We start from the raw sequence: 21,215 nt of genomic DNA, 5'->3' as shown, positions 1-21,215 counted from the left end.
TGTAATTTTTTTTTTTTCTTTTAATTCTAACCCTTTTCTCCTTATTGAATTATTCCTTTCAGGTTTGCCTTCCTATCCAGGCTTGTATTTGGTGATGCTCTTTATATTTCAATCAATGCAGAGGTGTGTGTGAAGTTTTGACTTGAAGGTTCTCAGAATTTGCAGCTTGTTTTCATCTTTACAGTAGAAGTTGGCAGAAACGTATTTAAAGGACCTTTATTTAGAGTGAAAAATGTGTAATTTCTTCTTTTTTTCTGTCTATTTGCAGGTCTTCTTTGACATGCCCTCACTGCCTTAAGCAAAGCAACACCTTTGATCCATTTTTATGCATCTCTCTGCCTATTCCCCTGCGACAGACCAGGTGACGTATAACATGAAACACAAGAAGCATCTTTAGAGACATGGTGGGACTTATGAAGGCTGTCAAATACAAAACCCATCCACTTATATATATCTCTATTAGTGTTCTGATCCTGATTTTATTCTTTTTTAGCTTTAACACAAACACACACATATATATATATATATATATATATATATATATATATATATATATATATGTGTATATATGTGTATGTATATATATGTATATGTATGTGTATATAGTGTCTAGAATTGGCAGAACTATTACAATGCAAAAATGATCTAGAAATAAGTCTAAATATCTTCAATTAAGTGTGTTTACCCTCAATTTGAGTTGGTAAATAAGATGATTTGGCAATGGAATAAGGATTTTTACTTTTAAAATATGGTAATTAGACAATATAAACTTGAAATAATGACAATGAAATAGTTTTTTTCTTTTTTTAATTGTAATTTTTCCTGTTCCATTAGCAAAGTATCGCCTGTACCTCCTCAATTCAAGAAAAAATGCACTTATTTTGAGAAAAAATTACTTCTTTTCAATTTTCCAATGTATATTCTCTAGTGCAGACTTCCAATTTGTAAATGCTTAAATAGCAAAAGATGTCTTCTATTGAGACATCTCCCTTTTAACCTTGTTTTGATGGGGGAGGGAACACTTAAATGTTTAGAAAGTGGAGGGAAAGGGCCCAGAGCTTCAGTCCTTGATGCAACGTTCCTGTTTTCAAATCCTTCGCTGTCTTTTCCCTCCCATCATTTCCAATCAATCTGCTTAGGAAATATAAACCACAGTTCAAAGAAGGTCAAAATATTTTTATTACTCAATAAATGAGCCTTAATCAGAGTTCGCCCTTTAAATTGCTCCAAATTGTGCAGCAATCTTGACCGAGGCCACACAGTTTGGCCGTATGATTTCCATAATGTGGAAAACAGGAACAGAGGTTCAACATTTTAATTCCTGTTAGCAAGGAATGATGCATGGATCATTATTTATACCTAAATCTAACATGTTTGTGGTGATTTAATGAATTTAACGTTAAATCAGTAAAAAATAAAGAATTTCTTGGCGTGATCACTGAGTCTGGGAGCGGCCATCTTTGCCCAAATATATTAGCCCCTCCCTCCTGCCATCTTCCAGCAGTGACGTCACGGTGCGGTAAGCCTAGCGCCATTCTCCCCGCTTTTCAAGCTAAATCAATGATATAAAAAAGAAAAAAACCATAAACATGTACATAAACAATAAATGTGCATTAATTTCTCACATTCAGTTCCTTAATTTGATTGCAGCAAATCCTCCAGGAATCCTCCTATCTGCAAACCTGAAGCTGCCACAGCTCTGCTTCCTCTCTGCATGGCTTCCTCTGACTTCACTCCTAACTCAGTTCTGCATTTCTCTGTTAGTTTAATCGTATTCCAGCACAGGAGGGAATTCTGTCTGCTCCAGTTTGGAGGTTACCAGCAGCACGCTGCCCAGTAGCAGGCTGCAGTGTCCTACTGCAGCAATATCCCCGCTGAATGTCTGATAAGTCAGAGACTTCCTGAAAGGACGTAGAACCGGGCTACCAGCATGGTGCCGAGGCTGGGGGCTGCAGATAATGCCAGCATGGTAGAGAGTGCAAGAAGGGGAAAATCAGAGTCTATCAATCAAAGCATCGGGATCATGTGATCTCAATCCTCCCTCATTTTTACAAATAGTTTAAAAAACAAAACTGAAAAGCTATTAAGGCGATTTACAGAAATGGCAAAGTTCAAAAGAGCAAAAAGTGTAACGGTTAATCATCTGCTGCCAGGAGCTGTGACCCACAAGAATAATAGAACAATAATAGGTCACCTGTCCTTTATGCAGGACATTGTGATATCTAGAAACACAAATTTTAATGGAAAAGATCGGTCATATTCTGAAAGTACTTTAAATATGAAATCATTACATACTGTTCAATAAACGATAAGTGCTTTTAATTAAGAGTAATTTTCATTTGAATGTGTAAGGCAATAGCCTAGTGAGACCATCCTGATCTCGCGAGCTTTCAAGGTTTCACTCGCAGATCAGTCTGGAGACTCTCCGTTAAAGAAAATTTGGAGCCGTTCACCAAACGAACGTCCAATCAGCGTTGGCTTTGAGGCGGGTTGAGGTGTGACGCAACGAGAAGCGCGACAGTTCAGTCTAAAGAACATGGCGGCTTCAGCCGATGAAACTAGCGTTAGCGTGGCTATCCAGCAAGTTTTATGGGAATTACAGAGTATTTCTTCACTGAAAGAAGAGCAAAACACTGCTCTGGAGGCTTTTCTCAGAGGAAAAGATGTTTCTGCTCTTCTCCCGACTGGTTTCGGCAAGAGTAGCCTGGCTTGTGGTTGTGTTTTCGTCGTGGCTCTGTTAGTACGTCATATGCTTCGTTGATCTGATTGGTTTATTTGGCCCGTCTATCACCAACATAGGCCAATCAGCTAACCAGTATTTTCGCCCCTTCCCAAAATTACTTCAACGGAAGGTTTCCAGATGGATATGCAGAGCAAATCCATCTGGCGGAGTCAGGTTAGTAAGGCAAGGCAGATTTATTTGTATAGCACAATTCAGTACAAAGACAATGCAAAGTGCTTTACATGATTAAAATACAGGAAGATAAAACAGAATCAAAGCATGTATGAAAAAATAAAAAAATGCAGAAACAAAAAAGAAGTTGGACTAAAGAAAATATGTATATTTTGTATTTGTATTCCAGCATCCAGCTGCCATGCACGTGGGCATTGTCAGTTTCACTATAGCTCTGGTGAATTTCAATGGTGAAGTCCTCTGGAAATCTTCAATAATTGTTGTTGATTGCAGATGTGTCTAGTAGTTCCCATTGATTTAGCTTGGAAAGCGGGGAGAATGGCGCTAGGCTTACCGCACCGTGACGTCACTGCTGGAAGATGGCAGGAGGGAGGGGCTACTATATTTGGGCAAAAATGGCCGCTCCCAGACCGCTTATTTTGAGTTAGAAAAGAACCCGCTAAAAAAGCCCTCCATTGCAGAAAAACATCCCATCCAGTAAATAGTATTTCATAGTTTAGAAACAGTCCCTTTTCACCCAGATTTATCTGTAGCTGTGTTTTATTTAGACGCTGCTGCAGAAAGTCGGCGTGTTTGTTGTGTGGGATGATATGGAAATGTTTCTTCATGCCAGCAGTCGGAGCATCTAAGAGTCAGATTTGTAAGACGACATCCCTATTTACTTCCAGCCATGGGCCTCATCCTGAAGTTAAGACATGCAAACAAAGCGGCGGCTCTGATTCCCTCCAGGCCGTCCTCCCTGTCAGCCCTGTGACTGCTAACACGGTGCTCACCTGAATAATGCATGATGGGAAAAAGGAATCGGAGGCGTCACAGATTTCACACTCTTCATCTGAAATGAAATAACATAATAAACTTGGCAGCTTTCCTCCCTGCTTTTCTATTATCCTCCTGACATTTTTACTCTCTTTTATTTCATGTTCTGATTGGTTCCTCCCCACTTTATTCTCATCCTTGGAGGTGCTGATGTTTTCTGTATGGAGGCTTCATTCTGGAATAATGCTTTTAATTATTTTACTGTGCCTGTCTAGTCAGGCATATAGGGATTTGGGATGATTTTAAATGTTTCTATGATTTAAAAAATATTCATATCCCTTTAGATTTTTTTGCATGTTTTTTCCTGTTACAACATCCTAAAAAATGTGTTAAAATCTAAAAAAAATTTAAAAAGTAAACAGATTTTGTCTTATGCTACGTTCAGACCACAGGCAGCAGAAGCAGCAACAACGCGCATGCTGCTTCATTTGCAATTTAGTTCTGAGGCGCAGCTGAAGCATCTTTGCTGCTCCAGGAGCGCGGTGGAAAAAATTAAGAATAGAAATGAATAATGATTGATGATGAAATGAGGAATTTGTACTTCAAAGTTAAATTACTGACGCTGGTTAAGATTCTCAGTTATCCAGGTCATAGTGAGACATAGACAGGTATGAGGATTCCAGGCTAACAAAAAAGCTAAACGACCCCCGTTCTAAAAGGGGGGTACCCGTCCATCCGTTTCTATTTGCATGTTTTCTAAACTAAAACCAGGCTTTGTTGGGCTGCTGGATAAAACCTGGAACTCAACGCTATTTCTGACATTTTGAATTGAAAAAGCTTCCTGGATGGAAGAGAAACGTCTTCAAACTTGGAAACAAAGTCCAGAGGATTGATTTTCCTTCTCAGAGTGGCTGGCTTTTTTTAACCTGACTCCGCCGGATGGGTTTGCTCCGCATATCCATCTGGAAACCTTCCGTTGAAGTAATTTTGGGAAGGGGCGAAAATACTGGTTAGCTGATTGGCCTATGTTGGTGATAGACGGGCCAAATAAACCAATCAGATCAACGAAGCATATGACGTACTAACAGAGCGACGACGAAGAGGAGCCAATTGATAGATCAAACTCTTGGTGAAACTAGTCGGGAGAAGAGCAAAAACATCTTTTCCTCTGAGAAAAGCCTCCAGAGCAGTGTTTTGCTCTTCTTTCAGTGAAGAAATACTCTGTAATTCCAATAAAACTTGCTCGATAGCCACGCTTACGCTAGTTTCATCGGCTGAAGCCGCCATGTTCTTTAGACTGAACTGTCGCGCTTCTCGTTGCGTCACACCTCAACCCGCCTCAAAGCCAACGCTGATTGGACGTTCGTTTGATGAACGGCTCCAAATTTTCTTCAACGGAGAGTCTCCAGACTGATTAGCGGGTGAAATCTTGAAAGCTTGCGAGATCAGGATGGTCTCACAAGGCTATATGTATGCGCCCAAAATTGAAAAAAATGCTTAGAGAGTTCAGCGTTTTAGGAGATTCTGGGACGTCAGGCAGACGCTGGAGAAATCAGCAAGGTGTCACAGGGCCCTAGGACAGACCACATCAGGAGATCCTTCCTGCTTTCAACCAGTTCACCCTGAAAAAAAGCAACCTCAAGTTTTTGATTTGATGAATTATTTTCAATGATATGGATTCCATTATTATGTTTTGTGAAAATAAATGGTCTTTAAAGTAAAAATCTGACCACTAAAGGATGCAGTTCCTGTATATTCTGTCCACACGGCAGAATCACATTTAGCTGTAATTACAGCTTTAAGTCACATCTACAGACTGATGGAGGAAATCATAGCTGTTTAAAATACACATCATGATTCTTACTTCAATAAAGGTTTTTGTAGACCACATGCATACTTTTTTCTTCTATGATTCTGGACTACCTTACATCGTACGGAGTGATTACACCGCTGCTGGTTTTCATCCCTGATGGTTCCTGCTTTTGAAATTGGGTTTGTCCACAGAGAAAAGCCGACCGTTGTTTTCCTGATTAAAGTCGTGTTTGATTAGATGCTGCATTCGTTTGTGAGGAAGCTGAGCCGAGCCTAAACGTGTCTTCAACAAACATGCTTTTATTTTTGCTGCCGCCGGCTCCCCTGGATCCCCAACAGATCCATTAATCTCTGTTTGGCATTGTGACGGGTCATAGTGGCTGGGAATGCTTTTCTAGATTATTCGGAATACCTTGTCCATGTCTGAATGCAAATATGTGACCTGCTCAGTGAGACAGGCCTGGAAATAAAGGTTCAGTAATTCAAACATATGGAGGTTCTGAACAGTTTGCTCTGCCTCCTCATTTATCTTACTCCCCACCGACACCTTCACCATGCACCCTCAGCCATACCTGCTATCTGTGTCATGTCTCTGTGCTTCTGTTCTGCCCCTCAGGCCAATGTGTGTCACGCTGGTGTTCAGCACTAAGGGTCAGAGGTACCTGCGGGTGGGGCTTGCTGTACCTCTCTGTGGTCCTGTAGCTTCCCTGAGAGCCATGGTGGCGGCAGAGGGCAACATCTCTCCTGATCAGGTACGCTGTGGTCGTCATCACTCACTTTCCTTCCTTCCTTTAAACAGAACATTTGAAAGTTTTTAAAATGTGTGCTGTCATGATTATATTAAAGGTCTGACCCAGAAATGCAGAAGACCAAACAGAGAGACCAGGGAAAAGTTTAAACAGGTTTATTAGCAATAAAGTGATGAAATCCAGTGCTGCTCAGAGTAGAATGAAGAAGGTGCCACTCTGATTTCCTGCAGTACCTGAACGGGCTGTGGTGCAGATGAAACCTTCGCTCGGTGTGAAGCTCAAATGACCTCTTGGGGAAAGTTGATCCAAACTTCCTGTTTGGAGTGAAAGGAAAAGCTGACTGCCACTCTGAATTCCTGCGGTACTTGAACGGGCTGTGGTGCAGAAGAAACCTTTGCTTGGTGTGAAGCTCAAACGACCTCTTGGTTGAAAGTGGATCCAAACTTCCTGTTTGGAACCCCAGCTCAGTTAGAAGCTCAGTTGAACCTTCCAGAGAGAGAAGGTCCGAACAAATCCAGTTTGCAGGATGAGTTCCTGTTGAGAGGCCAAGACAGAAAAAATGTTAAGACTCAGGTTGACAAAAACTCAGATTGACTCAGAAAAACTCAGCTTGGCTAGAGTATCCAAAACAGGCAAACAAAGACTCAGTTTAGACTCTGCTAAACTAAGCATGGCTAGAGTACCCAGTAGTGATGTTATGAGATGAGCCGAGGCTTCGAGGTGTGTGTCGAGTAATGGAGGGGGCGTTTCCCCGAAGCGCGTGTCGAGGCGTGATTCATTTAGAGGAGGGGCAAAAATTGATGACGTCCGAGGCCTCGCTACCGTGATGCCATGTGACCGCTTCGGTAAGTGGTTCAGGAAGCACAAGAATTTTGACAGGCATCTAAACAGCCTCAGTGTTCAGTCAAGATGTGGGAGTTTGGAGGAGAGCTGCTGTCAGCTGGATAAAGTTTGGATAGATTCTAATAATAGATTGGTTGTTTTTCCAACCAATCTAGTTGCTTAAAGCTAATTTGGTTTGAATAAACAATGTAATGATCAAAATCTGAGCAAACCACCAGACAAAGCCAGTGTTAACACGTCCGTGTTAAGAAGTATTTTCTCCCAAATCAGACTATCTACATGAGTGGCGTCCTCTGTAAGGGACAGGCTCTCACGCCAGAGGTTGATGGTTCAAGACCTATCTCTTCCTTTTGAAAGTTGCGATTAAACTTAATTATTTTGGCTGATGAGACTAATTTGCATTGTTTTGCCCGAGTCAAAATATAGATTGGGAAAATTAGGTCGGTTTAGTCAAAAGATTGGTTGAACACAACTTCCAACCTGATTAAAACCAAAAAACGTGGAAAAACTATCATGTTTGATTAAAAATGACTAACACCTTTCATTTTGTTCACTATTGCCCAATTTGCACAAACACTGTCACTGTCTGCTTGAGTTTATTTCACTAAAATGGCAGAAAAACTGTGCACCTTAAATGATTGTTCTAAGAAATTTTACACTTACAAAAGATTTTATTATACACACCAACCATTAACAATTTCAAGGGAACTTAAAAGGGGGAAAAAATAAAAACAATTGCAAAAAAAATCACAGATTTTATTACAAACTGTAGTTCTGCTGTCCACCAGTAGGTGGTGACATGTTCACATGGAGCCTCATGAACTGTGGGGATCGTTGAAGCAATTTGGCCAAACGGTTCAATGCCTCATGAGGCTTCATCTCACCATCACTAGAACCCAGTATTGGCAAAACAAAGACTCAGGTTAGACTCTGCTAAACTAAGCATGGCTAGAGTGCCCTGTACTGGCAAACACTCTGACGTCGAGGTAGTGGCAGTCAGCAGCTTAAGAACACTACACAGGTAATGAGGCAATGAGCTGCAGGTGTGCAGGGAGACCCAATGAGGACGGGGCACCACCTGCTGGAGGAGGAAAGGAAACACAAAAACAGACCAAACAAACTGGATTCCTGACACATGCTGTCCTCCTCACTGTGGTGCAGGTGATCCTGGCAGAACTTTACTCCACTGGTTTCGAGCGGTCTTTCTCAGACGACGACGACTTGACCGCCATCGCTGATAGCGACGTCGTCTACGCCTTCCAGGCTCCGCCCCTCAGCAGCAAAGGGGGCTCTGCTCCACACTCAGGTAACCCTGGGGGAAAAAAAATACTCTTTCTTAACTCCTCCTCAAACAACATTTTAAACTGTACTATTTAAAAGTTTTTCTGATTAACTTTCAGTCCCATTTAATGATGATTTCCTGTCTAACTGTTTTTTATTTCCATTGAGTCCATTTCTGTGATTACTCTGCCTTTTTTCCCCCAAATGCACACATTTTACTTTAGAGAATAAATAGCTCTCTTTCTCTTTGGTCATGCACTGCTGCATCCTAACAGATTACATTTAATTTAATGTCTAAATGGCTGCATCATTAAAAATATAAATTTTGCTGGAGTAAAGTCTCGCATGAAAGCCTGCTGATTACATTTATGAAACTAAAGATTGAATTTCTGAAGGTTTGGCTCCACGTTGGTTTCTATTTGACCCTAATCTGCTAAAAATCGTGATGCATCTGAATAATAAAGCTTTAAATGTTCCTAAAAGCCAGAAGTGAAGAAGAAATTAATGTTATGAGCAGTGGCGGTCTTAGCATGGATGGTACTGATGGGAAGACCCTCCTTTTACTCCTCCTCCTCTTCCACAGTCATGACCAAACACACATCAACTCCCCCTCTGCAGCTCATTCTTCACTGGCATCCTTTTTTATTGTGTTGCTATTTAGGAAAGGTTATGAAGAATGTGATCAGACAATCGTTGGGATGATTACTGAGCCAAAATTAATACTACCGGTACATAACCTACTTGGGTGAAACTGGGATTTTATTCTTTATATTTCAGTGGAAATGCTTCATTCAGGTCCCTGGAGCTCTGGGAAAGTAGCCCACCATGGCCCACATTTGAAAACAACCACTTGTTCTGAAAATCTCCAAATAATGACAAATTAAATATTATTTTGAATAGGCACTATATAATCTTAATTGAATGTAATTGAATATCAGCACGAATCATATGTACTTGATTACTTATTTCGTTGGATGGGGCGTCAGAAAACGCATATATATATATATATATATATATATATATATATATATATATGCCTGTTCCTTTAATATTAAATATTTTTCTAACAAATATTTTATGAAAAATAACTTCTACATCTATTTTTAATGGTCCAATAATAACACATTGCTTTATGATTGTCGATGTCAGACAAAGTCAGTTCCTTTGCTGTGTTGAGCCGCCGTCCTCGTCACTAATGTGGCCGATGTTGGATGAATACAGCCGTCTGCTACAGTGATGAGGTTTTGTGTTTCTGGGAAACAGCAGCCGTTGGATAGAAAATGCTTGAAAATCCATTAAGTTTCAAAGCCCACAGTTGTGTCCTATTTTGTCGTTAGTAACCGAGGCAATTTTCACATGTTAATAGAGCGATAAAGGAAGATTGGGGTAGCACTGGGTGCTTAAAAACCCTGGGAAGGTTTTCTTCTCTATTTTTTAATCAGTAGGATTTTAAATTCAGTCAGTGGAGAAGTCGAGCTTCTGCATAAGGAGGAAGATAGAGAAGCAACAAAAACCTCAGAACATCTCTTTAATTCTGCAGTTGCACTATTATGTTTTAAGAAAAAGGCATTGTCTCATATTTCTATTGAATGACGATGGATGAATTCACAACAATCCACTAAACAGTTTCTAAAAGCACAGCGTTAATGTTAAATAATCACCTTTAATTGAATCTAATCAAGAGGTGAGCAGGAATGTATAAAGTATTTCTCTAAGAGCACATTCTTGCATTTTCAGTAACATATTTACCAAACACCTCACTGGTCTTAGAATGCGGGGTTAATATTTAAAGAGTGATGCAACTAAGTGCAAAATCCCCCGAGCTATTTAAATAACTGCAGCTTTCTTGCTCTTATGTATTGTTTTCCTTTCATACATGGATGCGTTGGAGATGTTGTGGCGGCAGGTGATGCAATGTCATGTCACCTTATAGTGGATGAAGATTAATTTTAACAGAAAATTCCAGTCATAATAAAAATTCAAAATTCTGAAAGTTCTTTAAATCTGAAATGATTCCATCCTGTTCAATAAATGATCAGTGTTTTTAATTCAGAGTAATTTCCATGTGAATGTGCTTTACTGGAGGCATCCATGTTTGTCAAAGAACACTACTGCCACCTACTGGTTCGTGACGTCACGGTGCGGTATCGGCTGTTGATCAAGTCCCAGTGCTGTATCTGGTGTTTGTCACAATGCGCTATTATCCAAGTCATCTTGAAAACATTCTTCTTCCAAATGTTGGCTACATATTACGGGTTTTTTCTCTGGCCAGAAGTTCGATGGCAAATCCTCCCTCTTCACGTTGGCGATCCAACGACGACAGGGAATCCTTTTCGTTTCCAGGTCAGCTCCTGACATCACTCGGTCTGAAGAGATCATTTTAAATGTTGGAGGGCACTTCCCCATCGCTCCTATAACTATTGGGACACACTGTTTTACGCATGATTGCGAAAAAACCGAGTGCAAGTGAGAGAAATGGGACTGCTCCTAAATATTGGGCAAAAATGGACGCTCCTAGACTCATCGCAATGAAAATTATTATTTTTATTCTTTTTATAACTGAAGTTAAATTCATTAAATCACTGGAAACTAGGGATGCACGATATTGGGATTTTGGCCGATATCCGATATGCCGATATTTTAAAACTCATGTAGCCGATAACCGATATCGATACCGATGTTAAAGCTGGACAAAAATAAGTAGTCATTGAAAATAGCAGTTTTGTTATCCATTTCTGACACTTTGAAAAATAATATACTCCAATATATTTTCATATGCTGATATCAAATTGATTTTTAAAAACGCGGTATCGATCTATTTTACTTTCAAAATCTGGTGAAATTTCATCGTTCTGTTAAAAACTCTCGTGATATTTTGCAAATTCTTGTGAGATTTTGATAGTAAAATAGATCGATACCGCGTCAATATATCAACATATAAAAATATGGCAACATTTGGTGAATTTTCGGGGGATTTCGTAGCATAACGATGACATATAGCAATATTTCATTAGTAAAAGAGATTGATATGGTGTTTTTAAATGGCAATATATCAGCATATGAAGATATTGGGATATTTTAATGGATCAATATTTTTTCCCTCGTCTTTAGAAGTTTTTAAGTCTGTAAAAAAGAAGTTTTTGAGGAAGAAGTAGTATTTTTTTTTTTTTTTTTTAGACTCAGAAGCTGATCAAAAATCGGGTTGAATATCGGTGGGGGGGCCGATGTCCGATATTCAGTTTTAAGGCCGATACCGATAGGGGGCCGATTATATCCCTAATTTTTTCATGTAAATGTTTGTTGACTTAATAAAAGCATCGTGCAACACGTGTTATACTCTACAAGACATAATAGATTTTCCTAACAATCAACTTATACCAAACCGAACACTGTGACCACGAAACCGTGAAATTTCATCGTTCTGTTACAAACTCTCGTGATATTTTGCTAATTCTTGTGAGATTTTGTTAGTAAAATAGATCGATACCGCGTCAATATATCAACATATAAAAATATGGCAACATTTCATGAATTTTCTAGGGATTTCGTAGCATAACGATGACATATAGCAATATTTCATTAGTGAAAGAGATTGATATGGTGTTTTTAAATGGCAATATATCAGCATAGGAAGATATTGGGATATTTTAATGGATCAATATTTTTTCCCTCGTCTTTAGAAGTTTTTAAGTCTGTAAAAAAGAAGTTTTTGAGGAAGAAGAAGAAGTAGTATTTTTTTTTTTTTTAGACTTTAGAAACTCAGAAGCTGATCAAATATCGGGTTAAATATCGGTGGGGTGGCCGATGTCCGATACCGATAGGGGGCCGATTATATCGTGCATCCCTACTGGAAACGTTATTAGTTTTAGGTATAAATAATGATCCATTGATTATTCCTTGCTGAGCGGACTTTACCTTTAAACTAGTTAGACTGCCCTCCCCAGGTTCACTGCTTATACTGTAGTTTTTTCACTGATGCTCTATTGGCTATAGCAGCTATTGCTAACAGGATGCTAAAATATTTTTTCACTATCTATATATGCTTCTTTTGCTGGGTCAACCCTGAAGATATAACCCTGGTGTAAAGTAAAAAGCAATCAATGTAAAGCATGATTTATTGTTATTTTTATTGCTTATTATTATTTATTGTGTAAATTACTGTCCCCTCAAAGTAAACCACACACACAGAAAATTAAGTACTTATTGGGAATGTAGAAATTGTTCTCAAAAAGACATTTTTCCTTTCTGTTGTCCCAAATTGTCAATGTTATAAGGTCTCAGGGGTGAATGAGAAGCAGGTGCGTTGCATCTGGGGTTACCACACTCAGGCTCTCTCTCATGCTCGACGCAGGAAGTTCAATATGGAACCTCAGGGCAAATTAGTACAGATTTCTATGGTCTGCACTGATTGCTTTAAATTGTATGACAGTATTGAACTTAGAATGTTGCGCCATAAGATGTTCCCACAAAATATGTTCCAAAAGCGACGAATTTACCAATAGGCAATAGAGACTGACACAGGAGTGGATTTTCACTCCTGTCCCGTCCCACTCCCACAGAAAAAAATGGTGTCCCGTCCCGATCCCCGGGCCAGAGTAGAAATCTAAATCCTGTCCCGTCCCACTCCTGGTGAAATTACTCCCACTCCCATCCCGCTCCCATTCAGAATGACTCCCGCTCCCGCACCACTCTCATTCTTGTTGTTTTTGAGCGCGGATGAAAAACTCAGAGCGGAAGTTACTATTGGTTTGCTCCCGTTAATGTTTAATCCTGTACCGTCCCGATCCCGTGATCGTTACTAATACTGACTCCCATCCCACGGGAATCCCACGGGAATCCCGTGACCCGTGGGATTCCCGAAAAAATGTCAGTCTCTAATAGGCAATACTAGGCAGTTGCCTAGGGCTCTGCTTACATGTATGGTTAATACAACTATTCCTTATTTGTGTACATTATGTTTTTTAAACCCCCCCCCTTCAGTGTCCACCATATTGGATCAGTCCATTTGCTGCAAATGTTCAGAAAGGTCCAAACAGACAGCAGCAAACCATTTGAAAACAAACCATGCAAAGAGCAGTGTTGCCAACTTAGCGCTTTAGTCGCTATATTTAGCCACTTTTCAGACCCCTCTAGCACTTTGATTTCTAAAAAGCTCCTAGCGCCAAATCTAGAGACTTTTTTCTGCTACTGGAGACTTTGGAGACAACATCTAAAAGCAGCGAACTCTGCTCTCCAGAGCGAGTAGATTGGTAGCCCCGCCTCCTGCTCTCCTCTATCTTGTCTGCTGTCATGATTCATGCAGCTATTATTTCATCCAAATGAAAAATGGAGAACAGAGAAGCAGATCATGGCTTGTCTACAGTGAAAAGAAGGACTGGGTTATTTACTTTGGCCTTTTTGGAAACACAGGAAGGAGCAATCAGCTAAGTGAGCTTAGTGCTTGGAAAAAATCTTTCATTCCTTTAGAGACAGCATGAAAAGTCAGCTGAGTACAAAACATAGAGAGGAAAACAAGAAGAAAAGGGACAAGAAGAGAGGGACACAACCTAGAACAGATAATGGATGTCTATTCTATTAACATTTCTCTATCTGGAGAATGGGGCTGTTTGATGTGTTGTCTTCTCCATTCAGAGGGCCCCCTGCCTGTCTTTGACTAGGGCCCCAACTTTCCTAAATTCGCCCCTGGGTCCAGCGTACGTACTGACTGACTGACAGATGGCCACTGGCTGATTTTTAAATGACATGAATTATTATTAATTTAGTTAGAAGGTGCCCCCAGTTCATATGTTTATAAATCAGACAGACAGAAATTTAAAAATTTTTTTCTGGCATTTATCTTTTCTGGTCCTTCATTACTCGGCTGCTTTAGATAAAACTGAGTCATTCCCGACAGTTAATTCATTTCAGGCCCTTGGAGCAGTCGGGATATAAGACACTAAGCAACATGAAGGAATGGAGAACGGTGGTCTAATAGGAGAGTTGATGCCAGAGGGGCAACAGTATCTCCGTTAGTATTGAGCTGTTTAATTAATGTTGCTCTACACTCCTCAGCCTGTAGGGTCATTTGAACATTTTTCTCCAGTATCGTCCCACTCCTTCTCTTTCAGCTGTCGCTCATTTACCACAGCTCTGTCCACTTTAGGTCAAGTTTATCTTTTAATTAGAGATCAGAGATTAGAGCACATAGTATGACGGAGTATTAGGACCAGGCTAGAGATTTCTTTTTTTCTATTTTGAGAATTAAGTCATAAAATAATGAGAATAAAGTCAGAATTATGAGAATAAAGTCAGAATTACGAGAATAAAGTCCTAAAATTACGAGAATAAAGTCCTAAAATTACGAGAATCAAGTCAGAATTATGAGAATAAAGTCAGAATTACGAGAATAAAGTCCTAAAATTACAAGAATAAAGTCAGAATTACGAGAATAAAGTCCTAAAATTACGAGAATAAAGTCCTAAAATTACGAGAATCAAGTCAGAATTATGAGAATAAAGTCAGAATTACGAGAATAAAGTCCTAAAATTACAAGAATAAAGTCAGAATTACGAGAATAAAGTCCTAAAATTACAAGAATAAAGTCAGAATTATGAGAATAGCGTCATAAAATGTCGAGAATAAAGTCAGATTTATGAGAATAAAGTCATAAAATGTCGAGAATAAAGTCAGAATTATGAGAATAAAGTAAGAATTACGAGAATAAAGTCAGAATTATGAGAATAAAGTCATAAAATGTTGAGAATAAAGTCAGAATTATGAGAATAAAGTCCTAAAATTACGAGAATAAAGTCAGAATTATGAGAATAAAGTCCTAAAATTACGAGAATAAAGTCCTAAAATTACGAGAATAAAGTTAGAATTACGAGAATAAAGTCAGAATTATGAGAATAAAGTCATAAAATGTCGAGAATAGTGGTAAAATTATGAGGATTAAGTCCTAAAATTATGATAATCAAGTTGTATTTTATGTCAACTCTTCCCAGAATCCCTTTCTTCCCTAAAATGATGAATGTGAATGTGAAATTAATTGAATGTAATTGAATATCAGCACGAATCATATGTACTTGATTACTTATTTCGTTGGGTGGGGTGTCAGAAAGGGCTTCATGGGTGATATTACTCAGAGAGAAAACCGGTCAGCAACAACATATATGTATGACAAAATAAATTTTAGAAAAACTATATGGGATATTTATTTTCCCCTCATACGAACATTTTATTTGAGTGGAGAGTCTCATTTAATGCAGATTAAAAAGGTGCTGCACTCCTCCAGTTCAGCATTCTCTCTTTTTTTATTCCCGTCTAAAAATAGCAACGAGGAAAATTGGTGCAAAAGGCAGAGACAACCCAAACGCCTGAACTGTATGCACACACTTTAACAGACAATGGACTGTATCCTCCTCTGGTCTTAAAAAGGATTTATTCCCGAGGTGAAAGAGGCTATGCTAATAAATCTGGTTGCATGTTTCAAAGCAGTGAGGAGCTCTAACTTTGTTTCCTAATAGGCTTAATGTGGCTAATCCACTAATTCATCTGGAAGCTAGGAACAACACAATACCCTGATTTAATTTCCCTGCCTTCATTTGCAACTGTGCACTTTTTTGATAACATATGAAGACAAATAAAACTAAGCTGGGACCCCAATGTAAACATGTCATCTGCTAAAACATAAAGCTGCTTCACAAACATTGGCATCTTATGTGACAATTATTAAGAGAAATATTTTGGAAGAGTCTTCATGACGTTAGAGTTGCTCTTTTCTTCTCGTTTCCCCTCCGGAGCTGTAAAAGGAATTGAATCTTCTATCAAACACTTTCACACAAACTAAAAGACATGCTGTGGTGATTAATAGCTGGGAGGGATACAGAAGCCACAACCTCTTATCTCCACAGAAACATGAACTTTGACATTATTAAAAGACTTAATTAAACAGTGCTTGTTTGATCCCTAACATGTAATTAATCACTGCCACTCTTACACATCCTTCGCTTAATACACCCAGAAATTGAACACAGGGAGGAACTTAAATGGACTTAATTGTATTGGATCAACCAAAGGGAAACGCTGAAGTCCTTTAAAGCACAAAACACGCGTCCTGAAAAACTATTCTTTCAAAGTAAAAGTAGTGAATACAGTTTCCTAATAAAGCGAGACTTTACTGAGAAGTACAGAGGGCTAAAATTAATATATGCAGATTGATGGCTTCAACTGACCTTATGGTAAAATTAAAACGCATCTTAGAGTCATTTTCAAAGTAGTCCAGAAAAAAAAGATTTAAAATTAACCCAAAAAATGTCAAAATTCACCGACACTTCACCGGGGGGGGGAGGGGGTCACCATTAGGCAATACTAGGCAGTTGCCAGAGATGGCAAAAGTACTCACTTTCCGTACTGGAGTAAAAGTACAGATACTTGTGTTAAAAAATACTCTGGTAAAAGTGGAAGTACTGATTAAACTTCTTTACTAAAGTAAAAGTAACAAAGTACAGGCTTGTAAATGTACTTAAAGTATAAAAGTAAAAGTAGAAACCACTTTTTTCATGCCGTTGCCTACATTTTAAATGGATGTCTGCCAATAGGACTAGATCTCCGTTGTGTTCATTTTCAATCATCTCGTCGTCCATGCTACTATGCTAACGCCACCGCCACCAAGCTGCAATGATTTGCCGCCAATGAATACCGCCGAATCTGTCGATTCATCTTGTAGTGGTGCGTCAAACGCAACGTAGATTCCCATCCAATTAGATTGAATTTGGTATTGATGACGTGAAAAATAATAACGGTAACTCCATTGAAATGATTCAAAACTAAAGTAACGAGACAATTTTTTAAAATGTAAGGAGTAGAAAGTACAGATATTTGTGTAAAATGTAAGGAGTAGAAGTAAAAAGTCACCATAAAAATAAGTAGTAAAGTAAAAATATCAGAAAAATCTACTTGAGTACAGTAACGAAGTATTTGTACTTCGTTACTTCCCATCTCTGGCAGTTGCCCAGGGCCCCAAGTTCCTGGCCATCAGAACGCTGATAATATTAAGTGTGTGTCAGGTCTAAGTACCTAAAACATCATACATACATACAGAGAAAGAAAGAAGGCACAGAGACAATTAATTTAGTTTCACTTGCGAGGAGAGTAGGAAGAGACTGCAGAGTTTACAACCTCCACCTCACTCTGCAGTCCCAGCGTTCTCCTTGCTTTTTATTTAAATCAGAGGTCCCTGGTTACAAAATCTACGACTACTTTAGTGACTAGAGACAACATGAGGAATTCAGACTTGCAGTCTCAGTAAATATCCTATAAATATCAGGGTTCAGTCCAAATTTAAGCTGTTGAAGCTGTTCACCAAAGTTCAGCAGGTCGAGTGTTGCCCGTAGATCAACCACAACCTCCCCAAAAGCAAATCTACATACTACAGAAAAGATGGTTATAAACACATGCACATTGCACACAGCTTTATGCATGATAAAACAGATACATTTATATACAATTACTCCAACAGTGTGTCTCAGCCCCCCCCCTTCAGCGTCCACCATATTGGATCAGTCCATTTGCTGCACATGTTCAGAAAGGTCCAAACAGACAGCAGCAAACCATTTGAAAACAAACCATGCAAAGAGCAGTGTTGCCAACTTAGCGCTTTAGTCGCTATATTTAGCCACTTTTCAGACCCCTCTAGCACTTTGATTTCTAAAAAGCTCCTAGCGCCAAATCTAGAGACTTTTTTCTGCTCCTGGAGACTTTGGAGACAACATCTAAAAGCAGCGAACTCTGCTCTCCAGAGCGAGTAGATTGGTAACCCCGCCTCCTGCTCTCCTCTATCTTGTCTGCTGTCATGATTCATGCAGCTATTATTTCATCCAAATGAAAAATGGAGAACAGATAAGCAGATCATGGCTTGTCTACAGTGAAACGTTTGCCGTCACATGAAAATTGAGCGCCAGAGTACAAAACATAGAGAAGAAAAAGGGAGAATAAGAGAGGGACAAAACCTAGAACAGATAATGGATGTCTATTCTATTAACATTTCTCTATCTGGAGAATGGGGCTGTTCTATGTGTTTTCTCCATTCAGAGGGGCCCCTGCCTGTCTTCCCTGGGGCCCCAAATTTCCTAAATCTGCCCCTGGTATCAGGTTTCAGAAATGAAATTGTTGCAGCTCTATTGTTGAGAAAACTGCATCAATTTAAAAAAAAAAGCATTTATTGGGACAGAAAACGAACCCATCGAACAGAAATCGGTGAAAAGAAGACATGATTTACGTCCAAATAACGTCTACATTTGCTTTAAAAGTGAACAGTGAAAAACCGTAAATTCAACTTTTGAAAGTGGGTTTGAAGAACTTTTCAAGCGCCTATTATTGGACTAAAGTGGGACGAAATCAGACCGACCAAATGCAGCCCAGTTTTCAACAACAATTTCTGGACTAAATCAAGACTATAAATCAAGACTATGACGGACCGACCAGATTCAGCCTAAAAACCAACGTCTGAATGACGTCTGGTATTTGGGAAAAACAACGTTTCTGAATAACAAATGGAACTTTGTTTTTATCAGCTGTTGGTCTCGTTTCCAAGCTTTTATTTTCATTTTATTTATTTATTTGTTTATTTGACAGGGGCAGTTCAATTAAACATTGCAACCAAACAGGTGGCCGACGTCCGAGTACATAAGGCTTGTAGCCATGGGCTAATTTGCAGCCTTCGTCCCTGGTTAGGCTTTTAAAAGGTGTTAGCATTAAGGGGGAGGGAGGTTAGTAACGACACACAGATGCATAAAAAAACAAATGTACAGTACAAGCCAGTTTAGTGCTCACACTCTTGATTGTCTTTGAGCCATTTTTTCAATCTTGTGGAGAAAAGTCGAATATCAGTCTGTGACTTAAGCTCCAGAGGCAAAGAGTTCCAGAGATGTGATGCTTTCACTGAGAAGGCCGACTGACCCATAGATGTCCGACATCTTTTAATCCTGCAGTTCCCACTAGCAGTGTTGGGAAAGTTCTCTTTCTACGTGAACTAGTTCAAAGTTCAGTTCACACATTTTAAAATGAACTAGTTCAGTTCATAGTTCATAATTCAAAACCAAAAAATGAACTAGTTCATAGTTCTTTTTTTTTTCATATATTGCTCAATTACACCATAGCCTACTGTAGAACCACAGACAGCAATTATTTTATCAGTTGTAACTCTGAAACTGTGCGTCAGATTTCATCTTCATATCCAGTTTTGAATCCTTATCCAACCAGGGTTTACATTAGCATTGAGGGGACAGCATTTCCCCATTGTTCCTTTAATGCTTTGTTGCTGTCCATTCACTTCACACTAGTAGCAGCTGCAGCTTTCACCCCTACAGTATATTCTCAAAAACATCAGGAAAAATGTGCTGCTTGAATGGTCTTTTTTATGAGTAATTATTAAAAGAAAAACAGGAAAGTAGTCTTTAAGGTGCAAATGTTTTTTTAATTTTAATATTTTTTTCAATTTGAAATTCCATTTCAGTACATACTAAAAAGGAATCCTGGAAAATTATACCAGGCAGGTTTAACAAACAAGTTACATGGATAGTAAAACCCTCAAGAACAGGGGTCTTCTATGTTTTCCAGACCAAGGACCCCCAAACTGATGGCGAGATGGAGCGGGGACCCCCTAACTATATATATTGTATGAAATTGTGTCCTATAGTCACTCTATTACAGATGGAGTAATGTAAAGAAATTAATTTCTCCCTGGGATTATTAAAGTTTTTCTGATTCTGATTCCTGGTTGTTGTGAAGGAAACGGTGCCCAGCTTGAAAGAGCTCCTGTGTGTCGCTGAATTTGTGCATTGATGACTGAAAGACATCTTTTGTCTCCATTCATCTGTTTACTACAGTGTGTTGATTTCATGTTAATGAGTATTTAAAGACATTTCAATTAGTGGGGGAAAAATTGCAGGGGGGGAATATAAAAATATCAACTAACCATGCAGACCATCATGCAGTACCTCCGTAGAACCCCTAGGGGTCGTGGATCCCCTGTTGAAGACCTCCGCTCAAGAAGATTTTTTTACTGAAAGCCGGCGGGCAAACTTGTTGCCATCATCCTCACCGACCACCTGGTCATAAACCTGTTTTAAGTGATCATACTGCTGATTTGTCGCCTCCACGGTCGCCTCCATGCTGCTGCAGCTTCAACGCTGCATTTTGTTTTGATGGCGCACGCGGCTGTAGGCTACGACGCTGGTAGCTGCTGTTACCAGATTGGGTGTTTTTCCCGCTACATATTAAGGCCTGTTTACGGTGTGATTTAGCCGGGGTTTCGCCTGGAGGGCTCTAGAGAAATCTGGCAACCGATTGAACAGAGTTGAACTGAGAGAGCGTGCCGTTCACAGACACCAGAATGAACGAGTTCACAGTAACGTTCACCAGGCAGTAATGCAGTACGTTCAGTTCACGTTCGCCCAAAATATGAACGAGTTCATGAACTTTCGTTCAATGAACGCGTTCAGGCACAACACTGCCCACTAGTTCCAGCTCTTCTCCCGATTCCTTCATTTGCATACTTTAAAACAAATTTACAGATTACCTCAGGGGCAAGACCATTAAGGCATTTAAAAATAGCTTTTAAAAATGAGAAATTTATAAAAGTTTCAAATGTCATCATGTTGTATTTTTTATTAATTTTGCAGTGATGCCACTTCACCGGTTTTTGATCGAATATTTTTAATGCTTGCTTGTGAAGTGAGAGTAAAGGTTTTAAAACAGACTTTGTGGCCCGGGCCCAAACGATGGCGCAATAAGACATATGGGATAAAATCATTGCATGTAAATATACTTGTGCAGCTTGATTTGATACACATGGTCGAATCATTCGAAAACAGTTTATA

General features: G+C 39.2%; 1 protein-coding gene across 1 annotated transcript in view; it reads left to right on the top strand.

The window, feature by feature from the left end:
- The window catches only part of usp43a (ubiquitin specific peptidase 43a), a 190,538-nt gene that overhangs the window by 82,204 nt on the left and 87,119 nt on the right, over nt 1-21,215 (top strand). The window contains exons 5-7 of the mRNA XM_038269632.1: nt 269-361; nt 6,099-6,234; nt 8,236-8,380. Coding sequence (XP_038125560.1) covers nt 269-361; nt 6,099-6,234; nt 8,236-8,380 — 374 coding nt within the window. The remainder of the gene's footprint in view (nt 1-268; nt 362-6,098; nt 6,235-8,235; nt 8,381-21,215) is intronic.

The sequence above is a fragment of the Cyprinodon tularosa genome, unplaced genomic scaffold (assembly GCF_016077235.1).
Source record: "Cyprinodon tularosa strain WSP-4 unplaced genomic scaffold, ASM1607723v1 ctg732, whole genome shotgun sequence".
Taxonomy (NCBI): domain Eukaryota; kingdom Metazoa; phylum Chordata; class Actinopteri; order Cyprinodontiformes; family Cyprinodontidae; genus Cyprinodon; species Cyprinodon tularosa.
This window is presented reverse-complemented; position numbering and strand designations above follow the sequence as displayed.